General features: G+C 56.7%; 6 protein-coding genes across 6 annotated transcripts; 4 read left to right on the top strand and 2 right to left on the bottom strand.

Moving 5' to 3' along the window:
• The first annotated feature begins 300 nt into the window (after positions 1–300).
• IE81DRAFT_322254 (hypothetical protein) lies at positions 301–729 on the top strand. The gene has a single exon (XM_025513572.1). The coding sequence runs from the start codon at positions 348–350 to the stop codon at positions 633–635; it is 288 nt and encodes a 95-aa protein (XP_025370755.1). The 5' UTR covers positions 301–347; the 3' UTR covers positions 636–729.
• Positions 730–1,555: 826 nt separating this feature from the next.
• Positions 1,556–2,526, bottom strand: IE81DRAFT_288451 (YTH-domain-containing protein; the record flags this gene model as incomplete). Its single annotated transcript, XM_025511763.1, has 3 exons — positions 1,556–1,941; positions 2,009–2,124; positions 2,204–2,526. 3 exons carry the CDS (start codon positions 2,524–2,526, stop codon positions 1,556–1,558), a joined length of 825 nt encoding a protein of 274 aa, XP_025370756.1.
• Positions 2,527–5,330: 2,804 nt separating this feature from the next.
• IE81DRAFT_72025 (hypothetical protein) lies at positions 5,331–6,141 on the top strand. Its single transcript, XM_025517568.1, has one exon. The coding sequence runs from the start codon at positions 5,470–5,472 to the stop codon at positions 5,935–5,937; it is 468 nt and encodes a 155-aa protein (XP_025370757.1). The 5' UTR covers positions 5,331–5,469; the 3' UTR covers positions 5,938–6,141.
• Positions 6,142–6,917: 776 nt separating this feature from the next.
• On the top strand, positions 6,918–8,756 carry IE81DRAFT_322256 (hypothetical protein). Its single transcript, XM_025513573.1, has 4 exons — positions 6,918–7,369; positions 7,461–7,990; positions 8,103–8,322; positions 8,432–8,756. Exons 1-4 carry the CDS (start codon positions 7,061–7,063, stop codon positions 8,729–8,731), a joined length of 1,359 nt encoding a protein of 452 aa, XP_025370758.1. The 5' UTR covers positions 6,918–7,060; the 3' UTR covers positions 8,732–8,756.
• Positions 8,757–9,193: 437 nt separating this feature from the next.
• IE81DRAFT_322257 (oxidative stress survival, Svf1-like protein) lies at positions 9,194–11,362 on the top strand. Its single transcript, XM_025513574.1, has 4 exons — positions 9,194–9,520; positions 9,638–9,844; positions 9,930–10,938; positions 11,059–11,362. Exons 1-4 carry the CDS (start codon positions 9,498–9,500, stop codon positions 11,182–11,184), a joined length of 1,365 nt encoding a protein of 454 aa, XP_025370759.1. The 5' UTR covers positions 9,194–9,497; the 3' UTR covers positions 11,185–11,362.
• A 388-nt stretch (positions 11,363–11,750) lies between these two features.
• On the bottom strand, positions 11,751–15,587 carry IE81DRAFT_322258 (hypothetical protein). Its single transcript, XM_025513575.1, has one exon. The coding sequence runs from the start codon at positions 15,170–15,172 to the stop codon at positions 12,128–12,130; it is 3,045 nt and encodes a 1,014-aa protein (XP_025370760.1). The 5' UTR covers positions 15,173–15,587; the 3' UTR covers positions 11,751–12,127.
• Between the last annotated feature and the right edge of the window lie 1,449 nt (positions 15,588–17,036).

Genomic DNA, 17,036 nt, shown 5'->3' on the forward strand with positions numbered 1-17,036 from the left:
TGAGCAGTCGAGTCAGCGATTCAGCAAAAGCCTTTGAGCGAGAGGCTTCTACAGTAGCGGATCGTCGGGGCTGATTGATTGACTGACTGATTGATAGGTTCGGACGAGAGCATCTAGCAAGCTTGCAAGCTTGGTCAGCTTGTAATCGCTGCTGCCCCTTGCTCTGCTCGCTATAGGCAGGATCCAAAAGGGGCGAACGACACGCCATGCAGCAGCCGGCGACTGATGTGTACCCAGACGCGAAGATCGCAGGCACAGACAGGTACTCGCTTCTGTACGTACTCGTAAGTCAAAGTGTATAGCGCGCACACATTCTAAGCTCAACCGCCACTCGTGACTAGCGTAGCATGAAGTGGCTTGGAACGCGAGCCTTTCACGACTTGGTGACTGTCGATCGAGCATCGCGGACTCCCTATAGACTCCCTTTCCCCTCGGCTGCCAAGGTCAGGCTAGACCTCGTCTGGGACTCTACCGTTGAGCTCGAATCGCCGCCAATTCCAGCTCTAGGGGCATCGCAAAGGGTGCGTCCGACTAGCCCGAACATGGCCTACAGGCCCACCAAGGCAAATGCTACGTTCCACAACGCTTCGAGTCGATGTGGCATGGCGCGGGGGCTGTCCATCACGAGCAATTAGGAGGTAATTGTAATTCACACTGTATGTTCGAGGCAAGAAGCCTAGCCCCCAAAAGAACCTTAATAGGGGCGCATCGCAGCGCTTTGAAAAGAGAAAAAAAAGAAAAAGAAATAAAAAGGCAAAAAAAGGAAAAGGGCATGACAATGAGAGTCATTGAGTCTATACAGTCAAGTCGTTCCCCACATACCATACCGTACCTCGCGGTGCCTGGATGATCCTTTCAGCTGTTTGTTTTTCGCCCTTTCTCCTAAAAAACATGCAAGCGCCTCTTCTCTCTCGTGTTCGCATCGTGCAATCTGCGCGTAGCAGAGGAAAAGCAAGCAAGGATCACTCATCTCTCGATTTGATCCAGGTGTGTGCCTAATTCTGCGCTTGCTCGGTAAGCAAACGAAAAGGTGAGGGCTCTAAGGGCCCCCTTGCAGATGCATGCGGACGTTTAAGGCGCACATGGAAGCCCGCTCAATTCAGCAGCTGCTGCTGCTTGCTAGGCCGCCCGCACCCTACTGCGCAGCTTTGATGACGCGACGCGTTTGCGCGAGCCGCGAGTAACAGCCGGCTGCTCATGGCGGCGGGTCTTCGTGGTCGGTCCACCAGCAGAAAAGAGGCGCGAGATGTTCAAATAAGCAATTGCTCTTACAACTACATTACATGGATGGTCAGCGTGGACGATAAAGCCTAAGAAGGAGCGAGCATGTGAGGGGAAGAGCGAACAGACAAGCTTGACCACGCCGTCACGAGCCTTTCACAGAAAGCCCGTCGAGGATGTGGGTGAGGGGGGAAGTGCTAGGCGCGAGCAAAAAGCTCGTCAAATCGTTTGTTTGCGTTCTGTCCAAACCCCAGGGAGCGCCTGGCGCACTTTGTGCGCCTAGCTGAGGTGACTGGGCAGGATGAGGGACCGGCGAGAGAGCTTGGCTGGGCTGCTACTGCTGCTGTCCGGGGCGCGGCGATGGACTAGCTATAGCTCTGGGCGGCGGATGACGAGCTGGCGGATATTGAGATGGTGGCTGTCTCTGAAAAGCCTGCGACTGACTGAGATTTTGGTGGCCAGGCGCAGAGGAAGAGGACTTCGAAGCGGACAGATCTAGGGGACCACCATGGTTGCCTTGCGATGCGCTTGCAATCTGCTGATCTGGCTGCTGCTTGACCTGCCGTTGACTCTCCTGCTGAGCCTCGTAGAAAGCCCAATCTTGCAGCAAAGTCGTTCGAGCAGAGTAGCCGTGCATGATGCGTATCAGTTCCTTGCCAGCAGCTACAGGAAGCTCTTGCGTGTCTCTCGACTGGGTGATGGGTTTGTTCTCGGGCGTATCTGAACATGAAGGCGTAAAGTGAGCTCGAGCTCGGAAAGCTTGCGTCAATTGCAATACATGACTTACTGGTCAATCGTATGTGCCGTAGTTGACTATTGGGTACATCTTTGACGTAGATCCATCTGACTTTGAATGTCCCTTTCCATTTGCCTTCCTGAGCCCAGACATTGGAGCTTGTAGAGCTGTCGTTGTGGATATTAGCATCAGCGAGGCTTCCCTGCCTTTTCAGAACGCGCGCGCGCGCGGGGGCCACAAACTCACTAATCCAAAGGTGTGAGCATCTGCGCCATGCCGTTAAAATGTCCGCTAGCATTCACAGAGAAGAACAAATAGAGCGGGCCCAAATGTGCAGACTCTCTCCACGCTTTGTCCAACCTTGCATTTCCCTTTTCCGTGCTAGCCCAAATCTCGTACTTGAGAGAGCGCTGCACATCATCCTCTGTGAAGGACTTGATGACGAACCAGCGCGCGTTGGCAGGTTCCAGGTCGAAATTGGCAGGGTTGAAACCTCTCGATGCGATGAGCCTCTGCACTTCAGGACTCAAAGCCGGTGGAGGTGCGAGCGCGGTCTGAGATGGCGTCATCGACGAGCCCCGAATGCCGGAGCCTAGGAGCTGCGGCTGGTTCGGACTGAAGGCCTGAGGTCGTCCAGCGTGGGAGTTGAAGCCGACATGCGCAAAGCTCGGAGCGGTGTGAGGTGGTAGTCCGGAGGCATTCTGCTGCGCAGCGAGGAGAGCTGCCAAGTCTGCCTGCTGAGAAGAGCCATTAGCAGCTCCAAGCACGTTGCTGAGGGTATTGATGCCTACAGAGCCTGGAGAGGAAAGACCTGCAAACAAGGCGTTTGTTCGTGCTTGTTGTTGTGCAAGCGCCATGCTAAGCGCCAACGTCTGAGCATTGGTCTGAGCTGCGGGACTCTCAGGACCAGCAAATGCCGCTGGCGTCAGACCCAGACCCCACTGCGAAGGGGGACCTTGAGCTCCTTGTGTAGGCTGGAATGGCCAGCCTGCCGTACCAGGGCCAAACGCCTTCTTAAAATCAGCACCTGCAGGTCCGCCCATGCCGGCGAATCCGCGATCAGCGTGCCAAGCCTGTCCATTTCCGGGCGTCGGCTGCAGAGGCGAGTCCCACTCGTTTCTGGAGCTGCCAGCCCCAGGAGCTGGCATGGCTGTAAAGGGACCGCTGAGCGCCGCAGCTCTGGCTGACGCGCTGGCCCCCGTCGCGTGATGCTCCTCAGCCTTTGCAGGTGCCGAGGGACCAAGGCCTCTAGCAGGAGCAAAGAGAGCTGGCGAGTCCGAGCTCTGCGTTCGGGCATGACCATGTCCGATGGGCGGAACGTACGCAGCAGCGCTGACTGGTCCAGCAAGTGTCTGACTTGCGCCAGGCGGTGGGCCCTCGGTTCCGACAGCGGCACGGGCGAGGGCATCTCGATTGGTGATAAGGCTGGGCAAGCGTTTTGCTGAGCGAGCGGAATGGGGCGCATCTGCATTCTTGGGCGTTGCCGCCGAGTCTGTCGAGCTCTCGCGCACCGGCTGCAAAGTCGTGGCCGCAGGATCGATGCTAAGCCTGCTGAGCCTAGCATGGGCGTCCATCAAGCTGGAGCTCAAAGCCGTTGGACCTCGAGCATCTTCCGCAACAGCCATGGCCGCTGCCAAGGGAGAGCTGGAACGAGCAGCACCTGCAGCATGCTGTCCCCCTGAGCTCGCAGGCTCATCCGGATTCGCTCTAGGTGAGAATCTACCAGCGAATCGACTACCTCCCGGACTCAAGGGCTGCGTCCAAGGAGTTGCGGGACCACCCGGGGCGATGGGACTGCTGGTGGCGCTGTGCGAACCGCTGCTGCCCGTTCCTGGCGTACCTGCTCGAATGGGCATCGCCTGACCAAAGCTGGTGGATGCGCTGCCAGGAGCGAAAAGATCGGAAGCGCGTGCTTGCAGTCGATGATGGTGCAAGCGGTGCCCTGGCGCATGGTTGAGCGATTGGTGGCGTCGAACGCCGCCAGCGCCTGAAGAGGAGCTGGACAGGTCGCCTAGACCTGCCAGGCTGCTCGATCCTGTTCTCAAGTGCGATGGTCCCAGTGATCGCCCTTCGAACCGCTCTCCGACAGCCGGAGACGGCTGTGAAGACGCAGGCGTAACAATATGTAAGCTCCGCACTCGTGCATGCTTGTCTGCCGATCACCTCCTGGCTGCAGCCTCCCTTGAGCTCAAGGTGCGCTGTACTCACATCGTCTGCCAAGGGCGCATTATTTCTGATCATACGCTCCCAGTCATGATCGTCATCAGCGTCGCCCATGATAGCTTTGAGACTATTCGTTCCGGGACTTGTAGGAGTAGCAGGCTCGGCGTCTTCTTGAGAGAAAGGTGACGAAGCGGACGCTTCGGGCTCTTCGAAATGCTGGGCCAGTCGTCTAGAATTGAGTGCTCTTCTCCCCGGCGAGGAGATGGTGTGATTGCGACGAGGAGCGTAGAGACGAGAAGAAGCTTGGGACAAGGATGAAGAGCCTGGCGAGTCGTGAAGAGCAGAGCTGAAAGCGTTGCTACTGCTGGCGGTGTTGGTAGATTTTGCTGAGTGCGATTGGGAGGATGTCAACGTTGATTGTGATCGATGCGCTTCGTTGATGCTGATGGTGTTTGCCGAACCAGCTCCTCCATCTTGCCCGTCCGCACCGCCGCGCTGGACGGCCGCGGTGCTGGGCGATGAATCGCCTTGCAGCATTGCGTGAGAGGTAGTGAGCGCGATTAGACTACGGTGACCCGAGGCTACGGCAATGGGAAGGGCATGCAGCAACCCCGACTAGCTATAGCATTCGATCAGCCAGCTCGAGCAAAGGAGCCCCCGCCGGCCGCCTAGCCAGTGATTGATTGTGATCTGGGCAGCTCGGGCACCAATCGATGCTCAGCCCCGGCAACTGCAGATCAAAAGAGTTCTGTTCAGCAGCAGGCGATGTGTGCCCGAAACGCGGCGCCAAGGCGTTGCGCAGACACCCTTGTCCTCGTGCCGACTACCTGCAACTGATGATTAGCTGCTGCCGACGCTGACGATGTTGCCGATAGCAGTAGTATGGCGAGTATGCTTCGAGCTATTTGCAAAGCTCTGGGAAGGATGTCGTGGAATGCGCAGACGAGGGAGTGTGCATGAGAATCGGCTGGTCGGCGAGCCTGAACGCAAAGCGTCGCGGAAGTGCTGCGACGAGGTGCAGGCAGGGCAGATGACCGTCTTGTACTGCGAGTGTGACTGTACTCGTTCGTGACTCTAGACGCGCGTCTGTAGGCAGGGCAATCGAAAGGGAGAGATTCGAGGAAGGATCGAGCTTGCGACTGCAAAGCAAAGCAAAGCAGCTCGAGCAGCCACACCGCGATCTGCTACAGCTCGCTCGGACAAACCGAGTGCTGAGTCACAGTGGGTCTGACGTTCGGGTGCGGAGATCACGATCGAATGCAAAAGACCGAGGACCGGTGGGATGATGGCTGACGTCGTTCGTTCGCGTGGTGGTCGATGCTTGATTGCTACATCATATAGCTCGCGCGATGCACGGGCGGCGGAGAGCCGTGCACCCTCGCTCTCACACACTCGACTCGCGACTCGACTCATCAAAACTTGATTCGGTGCTGCGCCGGGCATGGCAAAGCTATATAGCTTGTGCATGCCCTCCTGCTGCACCGACCGGTACCGTACCGGTGCTGGTACGGTACGGTAGCTGCATGATATGCGCTGCCTGTGCGCATGAAAGACGTGCAGCAGAGTCAGCCGGCGATCGAGCGAGCGAGGGAGCGTCGAGCGCAATTAAGCAAGCAGCACGCACGCACGCAGCACAGCAAAGCACAGCAGCTCACAGCACAGCGTACGCCAAGCACAACTTCGCTTCGCTGCATCCGTGCGCGACATCGCGCAAGAGTCACGAGTCGAGACATTCGATGCTACCGCGCCGCAGTCAACCCTGCGTCACGCAATACAATCACGAATCTGAACGCCTACTTGAACAGCGTGAGACGTAACCTACAGCTAAGCACTCACGAGTATGGAGACCTGGATGGGTGGATGGATGCTGTGAGCCATATATAAGGGCGAGGCTAGCTATCAAAACACAGAAATAGGATGCCATCCACACTCAGCAAGCTGTTGCTGGACCTAGCGAGGCCTCGGTGCGCCGGAATCGGGCGAGGGCTCGGATGATAGAAATATTACGAGAAGTGTTGTCATCGATCCTGGTCACACTCGAATCCTGAATGGGGCTTCACAACATCCTACTTGCGCCCCTCAGTTGCACTGTATGGAGGTTCCACACTCACCAAATACAACAACTCAAAGCCCATCCTCACCAAGACACAATCTGGAATGAGCAATTAAAAGCCAATTTTTAATCTTGACCACCAGATGAATACAGCGACGATCAGTTGCCTTACATGTCGCCCAAGTCGGATCAAACGAGGCGATGGTGTTGGGTGAGAAGAGGGGCGAAATGGCCCGGGGTGGTGCAATGCAGCACCATGGCAGTCAGAGTCGACACCTCAGCCTCACGCATCCATCTCACGATCTCCACGCGCTGCGCACCTTGAATGAATGCTCACACGCGCGACTCCTGGCGTGTGCACGCTCAGCAGGCAGGGTGTGTTGTTGTTGACTCATCCTGAAGCACTCGCAATCACACCTTTCGCGATGAGAGCCATGTAATTGAACTTGATTGGCGAAGCCTTATTGATGTCGGTGCTGAATCTCACCATTCTTGATTGGATGGATGTCTTGACATTGATCACGATCGCGACACTTGATTCGTGATTCGTGATGCTCGATCGTGATCGTTTCGTAGCGGGGCCGCCCGGGGCCCGGAGAGATAATCCGCGGCATCATGTCCGGAGCCGCGCGCGCGCGGTGGGTGAAATCACGATCGAATACCGTGACAAAAATGAAGTTGTTATTTGATTCAGCACGAGTCACGAGTGGAGCGCGAACGGAATGACTTGGGCGTTTTGCCGTTCATCTGTGCAACCGCACATATATTTGACCTCATGAATGCTGACCCTCTCGGCGATGCATGTCCTCCTGATCTTCACGAGCTGCGAGATCAGATCTTCTCACTGAGGGTATTGATCCACACTGACATGCCCAAAGCTACAAAGCATGCCAGCTCTCTCGACCCGCCTCGCCTCTCTGCCTCGAAGCTTCTCGCACCCAGCACCAACGCTCTTCAGACCTCGACTCCGATCACTACACAGCATGACCGTCATTCGAGCACCCGCAGCACCCAGCCCTACGCTCGGACCTTCGTTGGTGTTCCCAGCAATCCATCCGCGTCGCCAGGAATTGCCCGATAATGAGGCAAAGCTTGCCACCATTTCGAGAGATCTGAGGAGCGACACGCTCACTGTGCCCACGGATTCCATGTTCCAAGCCATGCAAAGAGCAAGTCGAGGAGATGATGTGTACCTGGTAAGCGTCGCACCCTCTCCACGAACCTCGTCTAGGCACGGGTTCTCGCAAACCTTGTATGCTGACATGCTACCCTGCATGCCGCTCGCAGGAGGATGAAACGACGACGAGCTTCGAAGCGGAGATGGCAGCGTTGGCAGGCAAAGAAGCTGCTCTGTTCGTCGTTTCCGGCACCCTTTCCAATCAGCTGGCCATCCGCACGCACCTGCAACAACCACCCTACTCGGTGCTCTGCGACCGTCTGGCTCACATTCAGCGATACGAAGCGGGAGGCGTAGCATTCCACAGCGGAGCGCTGGTCGAATGCGTCCAGCCGCGCAACGATCATCACTTGACCTGGCAAGACGATATCCTTCCCAATCTGGTCTTGGGAGACGATGTTCACTCTGCTCCTACGCGTTTGATATGTCTGGAAAACACGCTGCATGGTCGCATCTTTCCTCAAGAGGAGATCATCCGCATCGCAAAAGGTGCGGCTGAACACGACATCAAGCTTCACTGCGATGGAGCTAGATTGTGGAACGTAGCTGCAGAGACTGGCAAATCCATCGAGGAGCTCTGTCGACCTTTTGACTCTGTCAGCATGTGTCTCAGCAAGGGCATCGGTGCGCCAGTAGGAACGTGAGTGTCGGCCATCATCAAAGCAGCTGCCGACTGCCGGACTGCTTGCGAACCGAACCCCTGGCTCATTACAACTCTTCCACCGCCACCCCTCCGACGGACCATGCGTCAGCGTGCTGGTCGGTACCGCCCCATTCATACGCAAAGCGCGCCACTTTAGAAAACTCTTCGGAGCGGGCATTCGACAGAGCGGATCCTTGGCTGCTGCTGCGCGCACAGGTCTATCGGAACACTTTCCCAAGCTCAGAGCGACGCACCAGCTGGCCAGATTCGCTGCGGACGAGCTGGAAAAGCTTGGCGTGGCGATCGTCGGTAGACCTGAAACGTGCATGGTGAGCGGAATTGCTTTTGTTGTGGCAAGGAACGGGAACACGGGGAAACGTCAAAAGATGGCTGAGCCTCCCTCTTGTCGTATCTGTACCCTCTCCCGACATTTCTCAGTTGTTCATCGATACTGCCCACCTTGGCTTCTCGTTGCAAGAGCTGCAAGAACGCGCTGCGCAACTGCCAAAGCCTATTCGATTGGGAGCAGCGCGCATCGTGATACATCATCAGACGAGCGCGAAAGCCATCGAGGACTTGATAGATTTGGTGCGCTCGCTAAGAGAAGAATTTGCGCATCGCGCGTACGAAAGGGAAAGTGGCAGTGCGGACGGTGCGCCTCGTGCTCAGGATGGCGGGAATTTGTACGCTGCGATGAGCAAGAGCAAACATTCTAGACAGTCGGTAGACAGAGTGTGAAGCAATGTAACAAATGCAAATTTTTCCTGACTGAACGAGCGCAGTACGAGGTGGAGGGGAGACGGCCTTCGAAGCGGATGTGTTGAATGGATGTTCCTCCCCAAGGATTCAATTTGAATGGGGTGGTGTTCTCACCCATGCGTGCGTGCGTGGTAAGCGGCCGCCGTGCATGCAATCACGAGCGCCTGAGGAGTTGTTCCGCGCACGGACGCGCTTTGGTCGATTAATGGAGCTCTGCTGCTTGCGCGGCTAAAGCGGTCGCTTGCCGCGCCTGCGCTTGCGGTAAGCAGCAGCAGCAGTCAAAATGTGAATTGTGATTGACATCTAGACCGTACCGTACATGCGTGGCTTGCACAGCTGCTGAGCATCAGCTTGCTTGCCGCCGCTCGTGCTAGTTTGCGCTTAGCGGCTTCATTCACATTGCTGCATGTATGCTCGCGTCTGTCTCTGTTTCTTTCCATCATCTCACATACTCCCTCACACACGAGAAAGAGGAAGCAAAGGTCAAGCTTGTTCTGCCCGACTTCATCATTCTTTCCATTCTCTTTCATCCCAGTCATCCGACCCACATTCCGGAATCGCCGCCAGGCTGGGACAACATCCTCTCCCGTAGTCCACACCCTCCCCTCCCCCGACCGATCCTCCATCCACCGATCACTGCGATCACCTCGTCATCGGAGCGAACGAGCGACTCTCTTAATTCTTTGTAGCCTCGTTCGAGCGCATTGCCCATCTGCCAACTACCTCTTCATCTCATCGCTACATCATGTCCGGCTGGGGCTCATGGCTGTGAGTAGCTAGCAATTCCTTCCTCCATACATACTCGCTGATCTCTCTAGCTGCTCTCTCATCGCCCCCCCCCCCCCCTCCCCCCCCACCATCTCTCTCGCTCGCCGCGCCACGCAGCTCGGGAGCAGACACATCCGCAACGGACAGTCAACCCAACTTCAAGGCCGTCTCTGACACTCCCCAGAATGCACTCTTTGCTCCGTTAGAGAAATCAGACTTGGAATGGACCTGCGCTGGTGGCTTCACCACCGAGACGCAGGTATGGTACACCATCCTGGACGATGGTGCTTTTGCTACCAGTCAGATCATCCACAGCGCCATTGGGTGAGTGGATCTGGCTTTTGATGGTCTGTGACAAAGGCAGAAGCAGCCTAAAACGTCTCTGCTCGCTCGCTCTTTGCGCTGTCAGTCTGTGGTACCCGCAGATCCAAGTCACTTTCAAGTACTTCAACCCAAAGACGGGTCAAAAGATTTGGAAGTCGGCTTCCGTCTCCAAATTCGAGACGCCGGCACCTCAAGGAACGGGTCGAGACAAGAGCAAGCAGCACGATAAGCGCAGCTGCAAAGGGGAGCAATTCAGCGTCATTCACAATGGCACGGCGGATGGAACGGAGAGCTACACGATCGAAGCGAATATGGACGCAGAGGTGCAACTGAGCTACACTTTTACAAAGAGCGCCAAGCACGCCGGTTGGAAATTGGGTGCTGGACCGGAGGGAGGAAAGAGCTTTTTCGGTTCCAACACTGCCAATCCTGATGGCTACGTCATCCATCGCTTCTGGCCCAGAACTTCCACCACGGGCCACCTCCTCATCAAGGGTCAAGCGATCGACGCAAAGGGTCAAGGTATGTTCATTCACGCCATTCAAGGTATGCGACCCAACCTGGTCGCGTCCAGGTGGAACTTTGCAAATTTCCAGAGCGAAGATCTGGCAGGAGTAGCTGCTATATCCATGGAGTTTACAACGACGAGCGATTATGGAGGACCGGTGGGCAGCGGCACGCCAAAGTCGGGCTCCCAAATCTCACAGCAAGGAGGTCAGCCGAACAGGACCAGAGAGACACGCACAGTGACCATTGGCAGCATCAGCGTTGGGGATGAGCTGGTGGCGGTGACTGCTGGGACGCGTCACGGCAAGACCGCAGCGCCTGGCAACAGCGATACGCAGGTGGAACATCAAAAAGTGAAGCACGATGCAGAGACGGGCTACACCATCCCCGAGCAGCTGCACTTTGTGTGGGATGGTCCGCTGCTCGTTGCTGGCAAGTCGCAGAGCGAAAAGGTGCGCGCCGATTTGACTGCGGATATTTCGGCCGGGAAGGGATTGATTGAGCGGGTGGACGTGTTGGGTGAGATGCCGGCCATGGTTCGCAAAGTGGTCAACTACGTCGCAGGAACAAAGCCCTACATCTGGCAGGTGAGTGTGCAAAGGAGACAAAGAGCGTGCCGCTTTCTTTGCCGATATTGACACGCCAAACTTGGCACGCGCGCGTCGTGCTGCTTTCGTCCGGCCCCTTTCCCCCATCCAACGTTATAGTCCTTCCTGCCCGCGAAGCTCAACTTGACCCTGCCAGAGAGCTACAAGTCCGACTCGGCTTCGGCAGGCGCACACACCGTCGACGGCACCTGGTTCGGAGAGTTTACCTTCATCTCTGAGCCCTGATCCGCGCCTGCGCAAGCGTTGCGCTCAGCCAAGCATGCCCTGGGCCAGATGGCTCCTAATTCCCTCTAGGGATGACAATGACGAAGCCTGAAGAAGAGCAACGCGCTTTTGTTTCTCGTCTTGAACACGCTCCATGGACCAGTAGCTGCGCGCATAATGAGATCAACTTTTTCGATCACCCACTTTTTGTGTGCTTCTTTGAACTCTTGAAGGTCAGACGGAGGGGGCGAGAAGCGCTTGCGAGCTTGTCTAGGGGCCAGCGTGGCAACGTGTGGACTAGGCATGTTTGAAAAAGTTGAAGCGATGCTCGGCTCGATGCAGGCTCACGAGACGCTGCAGGTGGGAGAAGGTGTGCGCTGCAACAAACCAAGAGACCATTTGAACTCGTGTTTGTCGCGCACACGTTCGTGTTCGCGCTCATGCCGACAGCAGGTATCGCAACGTTAGCGAAGAGCTTTGCGATCCATTTCAACACGCAACACCTTGCCGGCCACTTCGTCTGATCGACCTGCGTCGCGCCTCGCTCAGTGAGAGGAAGCAAGACGAATGCAGACCAAGCAGATGATGCTCCAATAGACGATTTCTTTATTTCTATCTGTTCATCGGGGAGCGCGCCCGCGCTAGAAAGGGCCCGTGCCCGACAGGGCGCAAGGAAAGGTGGTTCATGAGTGGGAAAGGAGGGAAAGAACAAGGGGGGTGCCAGGAACGTAGTGGGATGAGTGTAGGGGGAGAGCGAGAAGATGATATTGTGAGACGTTAAAGTGAGGGAGCTACATTGTGGCGGAGTGCGCAGCGAGGTCAAGATGATTGAAGGGAAATCTTGGCAGATTTATAGAGGTAGGAGGCAGGAGGCGAGGCGGATTTCGAGCGTGCAAAGTCGCGAGAGAGGCGCAACATGCCAGAGCATGGAGCAGAGCACCTCGATGGGGCAAGAGTGTGCCGCTCAAGCGCCGCCACCACCATCTCCACCTTGGAAAGCAAAGGCTTTCGCGGTGCGCTGTTTGCGCATTCTCAAACCGCTGCCGTCCACCTCGTCGGGCGGAGGGGTGAAGCCCATGAAGCTCTTGAACTTGGGAGCGGGTGGACGAGGCGTAGCGCTTCCCGAAGCGGGCTGAGAACCCGGCAGGCCCACAGCTGCGCTCTTGGGGCTGCTCGGTGGCGAAGGACGGAAATCGTCGTTTGGCATCGTCCAAGGGTCCGAAGCTGAGCCTCTTCGCTCTTCGCCTCCTTCCTGCTCGCCCCTCGCCCCACTCTCTCTCGCAGCTCCTTGAGAATCGGAGTAGTCCGGAGGAAGCTGCGCAGCATCTTCGGTCCAATAGATGACGGGCTGGTTGGAGTTGACGAAGCGCACACCGTGCTTCTTCATGTAGAAAGTGAGCGCAGCAAAGAACGCGTTCCTCTTTCTCCAACGTCCTCCCCAGTCTTGCCAATTGTCGCGCAACGTCATTCCGATCGTCACTTCGATGGAGCGCATGTAGTCGATGGTCTGGGGCACGATGGCCGTCGACGGCTCGAACATTCTCTCTGGCTCGGTCTGCATCCAGTGAATGACGTCGGCTTGAACCGCATCCAGCGTCTCGAGGGGCGTATCGAAAGCGACTTGCATCGTCGCGCACTCCCACTGGTAGCCCGATCGACGATAGTTGACGATGAGCATGGTGGACAGGAGCTCATTGGCAATGTACAAATTGGTGTTGTTCCAAAGAGTGAATTCGCTCGAAAGCAAGCTCATCTTCTTGACCGCCATGACGTCAGTGTCGAGGCAGATACGATCTCCAGTGTCGAAGGGATGGGTGACGAAGAGGAAGACGATCGAGTCGAACACGTTGCCAAAAGTTTCTTTGAAGATGAATGCAAAGGCGATGGCCAATGAGTAGAAAGTGGAAAGGGACTTGCCAATGTTGAGGTTGAAGACTGCAAAGGCGACGAAAAGAACGATGACAAAGGCCACGCCGAGCAAAAGGCGGTCGAGCTGGTTGACAGCGTGGTGAACGTCTTGCATCGACTTGCTCAGGAACCGACGTTCCTTGTAGGTGGACAAGATGGTCGTCTTGATTTCTGATGCAGAAATGTCGCCATTACCATCCCGGTCAAAGACGGCAAAAGCGGCTCTGGAGTCGCTTTGAGTGTCATACGCGACGTCGAAGTCGGATGGGACCAAGTAGGCGCGCTTGTGGTGTCCGCGATAAGCAGTGAAGATGCTGCGAGCCAGGCGCTTCGCCTCGACGGGCGAGTTGACGTCGACGCTGACTCCGAGGTTCTGTTGCGTGAGCAGGTTGAAGGGGTCGTTCATGGCGATGCGTGCCAAGGTGGATGCCGAAACCGCCTTGGCTTTGACAGTGCGTGCGCCTGCAGATGCCATGCGGCTGGCCACATTGCCAGACTTGGGCGTGGCGGGAGTAGCAGGCGCGGAATTGGCTGAGGTAGCGTGAGGCGGCAAAGCACCAGCTTGGTCGGCAGGCGTGCTGTACGCCGGCCGCTTGTTGGAGTGCTTCTTGCCTCGAGAAAAGAAGCTAGACTTCTTGGGCGTGGTCGTTCCGCTGCCAGTAGCGCCCCTCTCGTCCTCTCCATCATATCCGTCAGGGAATGTTGCCATCGGGGAACGTCCAGGGGTGCGAGCGCCGCTGTTGACACCGAAAGTGCTGTTTGCCTTATGGTGTGCGTGCGCGGCATGAACTTGAGGCCGATGATCACGGAGATGGTCAAAGGTCTTGAGAGCCTTCGTCACCTCACTGATGCGTTCCGCATAAGCACTTCGATGGAAGCTCATGGCGATTAGTTTTATCAGGACTTGTTCGGCGCAGATGATGAGCGTCAAAAAGAAGATGAACTGCACCACCTGGTACACACGGTACATCCAAGGTGCTCTGGATTCCGTCTTGGGGTTGATCTGAGAGTAGATGTCGTAGATGTCGGAGGAGAGCAGGGCGAGCGCGCCCCAGCTCAGAGCCGCGTAAAAGACAAATTTGATGTACTGCTTGATGACGTTGTAAAATTCTGCGGCGCTGAGCACCCGCTGGCTGATGTTGCCCCACACTGCACGGATGAGGCCCAGAGCTACGGCAGGGACGATCTCAACGAGAGCGTGTAGCCACCAGCTGAGGTGCAGCCCTACGGCGGCCCAGAGCGTGAATGTCTGCACGCAGTCTGCAATGTAGTCATTGCGATCGATCTGCGCTTGCGATGCGCCAGCAGCTTTGGGCCTGTAGACGAGCTGCACGACGATGAAGGGGACGAGAAGGACGCCAGAGATGATGAGATTTCCCAAAAACGTAGTGGCGAGCCATCGAATAATCTTTGAAGGCGCAAAGCGGCCTCTACGCTTCTTGAATGCTTCCAGCTGTCGCTGTTCTTCTTCGTACTTGGCCTCCTCTGCCACTCCTTCATCATCGCTCCAATCGAAGTCGTCGTAGTAACCGTCGTCCGACGCGATGGAAGCGAAGCTCTCTTGGCGCGCGAAACCTGGTCGAGGAGGACCCGTGGAGTCTGTACCAGTGGCACCGCGTCCAGCGCCCGCGCCCATGAAGTGACCTTCCTTGTCCGTCTTTAACTTGAGGTTGAGGTTGGGTGGATAGTCGGAGCGAGCGCCAAGGCCTTCGGGCTTGCTGAGGTTGCGGCTTCGCATATCGCCCAGTGGATCCGTCACTGCGATACGAGGAGCTCTAATCGTGGTGCCTTGACCACCACCACCACCAGCAGCAGCAGCGGCGGCGTCATCGGCGGAAGAGGGAGGCGAAGGAGCTTTGCCCTTATCCTGAGGATAAACAGAGCCTTGACCTGCCTGGACCGTGCCGAGGTCGGTCCGGGAAGCATAGTTGGGAGGCATGGCTGCAAAGGATGACGAGGCACCAAAAGACGTTGCGCCGCCGTGATGAGCGTATGGTGGAGAGGCTGTCGCAGCGTCGTGTCTGCGAGCAGCACCCGATTCAGAGCCAGAAGAGAAGCTGTCGCTATCTCTGGCCGGCACGTTATCGAAACGGTGGCTCATGACCGCGTATGTTGATCGTCGTGAAGCGTAGACTTGATTCCAGCGACTTCACTATACCGTGTCCCCAAACGTTTGATCGAGCGCACAGGATCGAGTCTTTGGCGCGGCACAAGCTGCTTTTGTGGCACCGAGCTGCACACCGAGGCACCGAGGGCAACGAGGGCGAGCGGGATGCGATGCAGGCGAATGCAGAGAGGGGGAGCAGAAGCGGGGACGGCGTCGCAGCACGGGTGCTGTGCGGTGGGTGCCCGCTATGCGTCAAGCACCTTTGTGTGGCTGAAAGATTGAAAGGCGAGCAGACAGCAGATGCGTACGTGGAAGTGATGGTTGGGATGTATGCTGCGAGAAGAAGCCGCGACTTGATGGTCAACGCCCTCTCGTGATCTAATCAGACTTAATTGCAACGATCAAGTGCTCCGAGCCTACTGTTATGTGTCTATTCTTGATTGCTCGGGTCTGAAAATTGAAGTCAACAGTCACAGCCATCGCCAGTCACAACGTCAAGAGTACCTGCTGTAGCGCGGCCGGCTGTCTGATGCATGTCCAGCAGCAAGGCACTCGGCGTCTTTCCTGACCGCGCCTGTCACCTGCTGCTCCTGCATGCGTGGCCCTCCACGGCGGATGGCGCGTCGACCTCGAAATTTCGAAATTCGAACTCGAGATTTGCGAGGCAATCCATGGCATCCACCCTATACACATCACCACTCATCGTGACTCAAGACTCACGACTTGCACATCACGCATCTGACTGCATCGCGCGCACACGCAGCGCGCACTCATCAGGCTTGGCGCGGCATGATGCCTATGTCGGACGGTATGCTTGCATGCCGCTTACAGATTGTCAAGATACAAGGTGCCACCTTTGTGCTCTTTGACCGAATCTCTGCACTTCACTGCTTCGCGACTGACCGCACCTCTATTGACATCATATAGCGGGTGGTGCCATATGTTTACTGCATGTACTTGGCTTGCGTGGCGTGCGAGCATTTGCCTGGAGCACTCTCTCACGCACCCTTCATTTCGAGCGAGGAAGGCTCCATATACTCCGGCCAGTCCACTGCAACTCCGAGACGTCCTTCGAACCTTGAATTATCGAGGACGACGTCGGAAATGCGCGAGCCTCTTTGCATATTTGGCGTGCACTGCTGCCCGGCGCATGCAGAAGCAGAAGACATCGCGCTGCAGTGCGGCGGCCGTGGCCGGGATGCGAGACAAGCGCGATGACCCCACCGCACAGCGTGCATGCATGGGCACGCGCGGCCACGCTGTCCCATAGCATCACGTGGTTTCCTGACCCTTTGATCTGGTGTGTCGTCACGTGCAGGAGCCCCTGACACGCGCCCCAGGAGGCTGCTGATGTATTCGCGCGCACACGCGCGGGCGGTGATTATTGAGCGAGGCGTGTTGCTTGTTTTGTGTCTGCACGTTGATCTGAAACATGCGAATAAGCGGCTAATTAGCTCTGCTGCAATTTAGCTGATGTGTACGAGTGGGAGCGTGAGACGTGAGGCTCCAGCTCGGCTCACGGTCTGTGTTTGAGTCCAATCAAGTCGAGCGATGCAGCCCTTCGGCCCGCTAGCTGTCATCATGTATGCGATTCAGCGTGAAGGGCCTCGTCTGATGTCTCGATCTCGTCTTGGCGGTGCATTAAGAAGCATCTTGTTCCGCACCACGGCTTCACATCCCAGCTCCCGCCCGAGGTACCATCCTGACGAGACTTGCCGCATTTGCCAATCCTCGAGCTTCATCCACTCGCGCCCTCGCGCGTAGCTCGGAACATTGTACTGAAGAGGCTCACAAGCGACAAAGACCCACAAGCGCGGCTGGTCGAGCACTGGCTTTTCCTCCTCTCAACCCTCTTGCC

This window comes from Ceraceosorus guamensis (genome assembly GCF_003144195.1).
Source record: "Ceraceosorus guamensis strain MCA 4658 unplaced genomic scaffold IE81scaffold_18, whole genome shotgun sequence".
NCBI lineage: Eukaryota > Fungi > Basidiomycota > Exobasidiomycetes > Ceraceosorales > Ceraceosoraceae > Ceraceosorus > Ceraceosorus guamensis.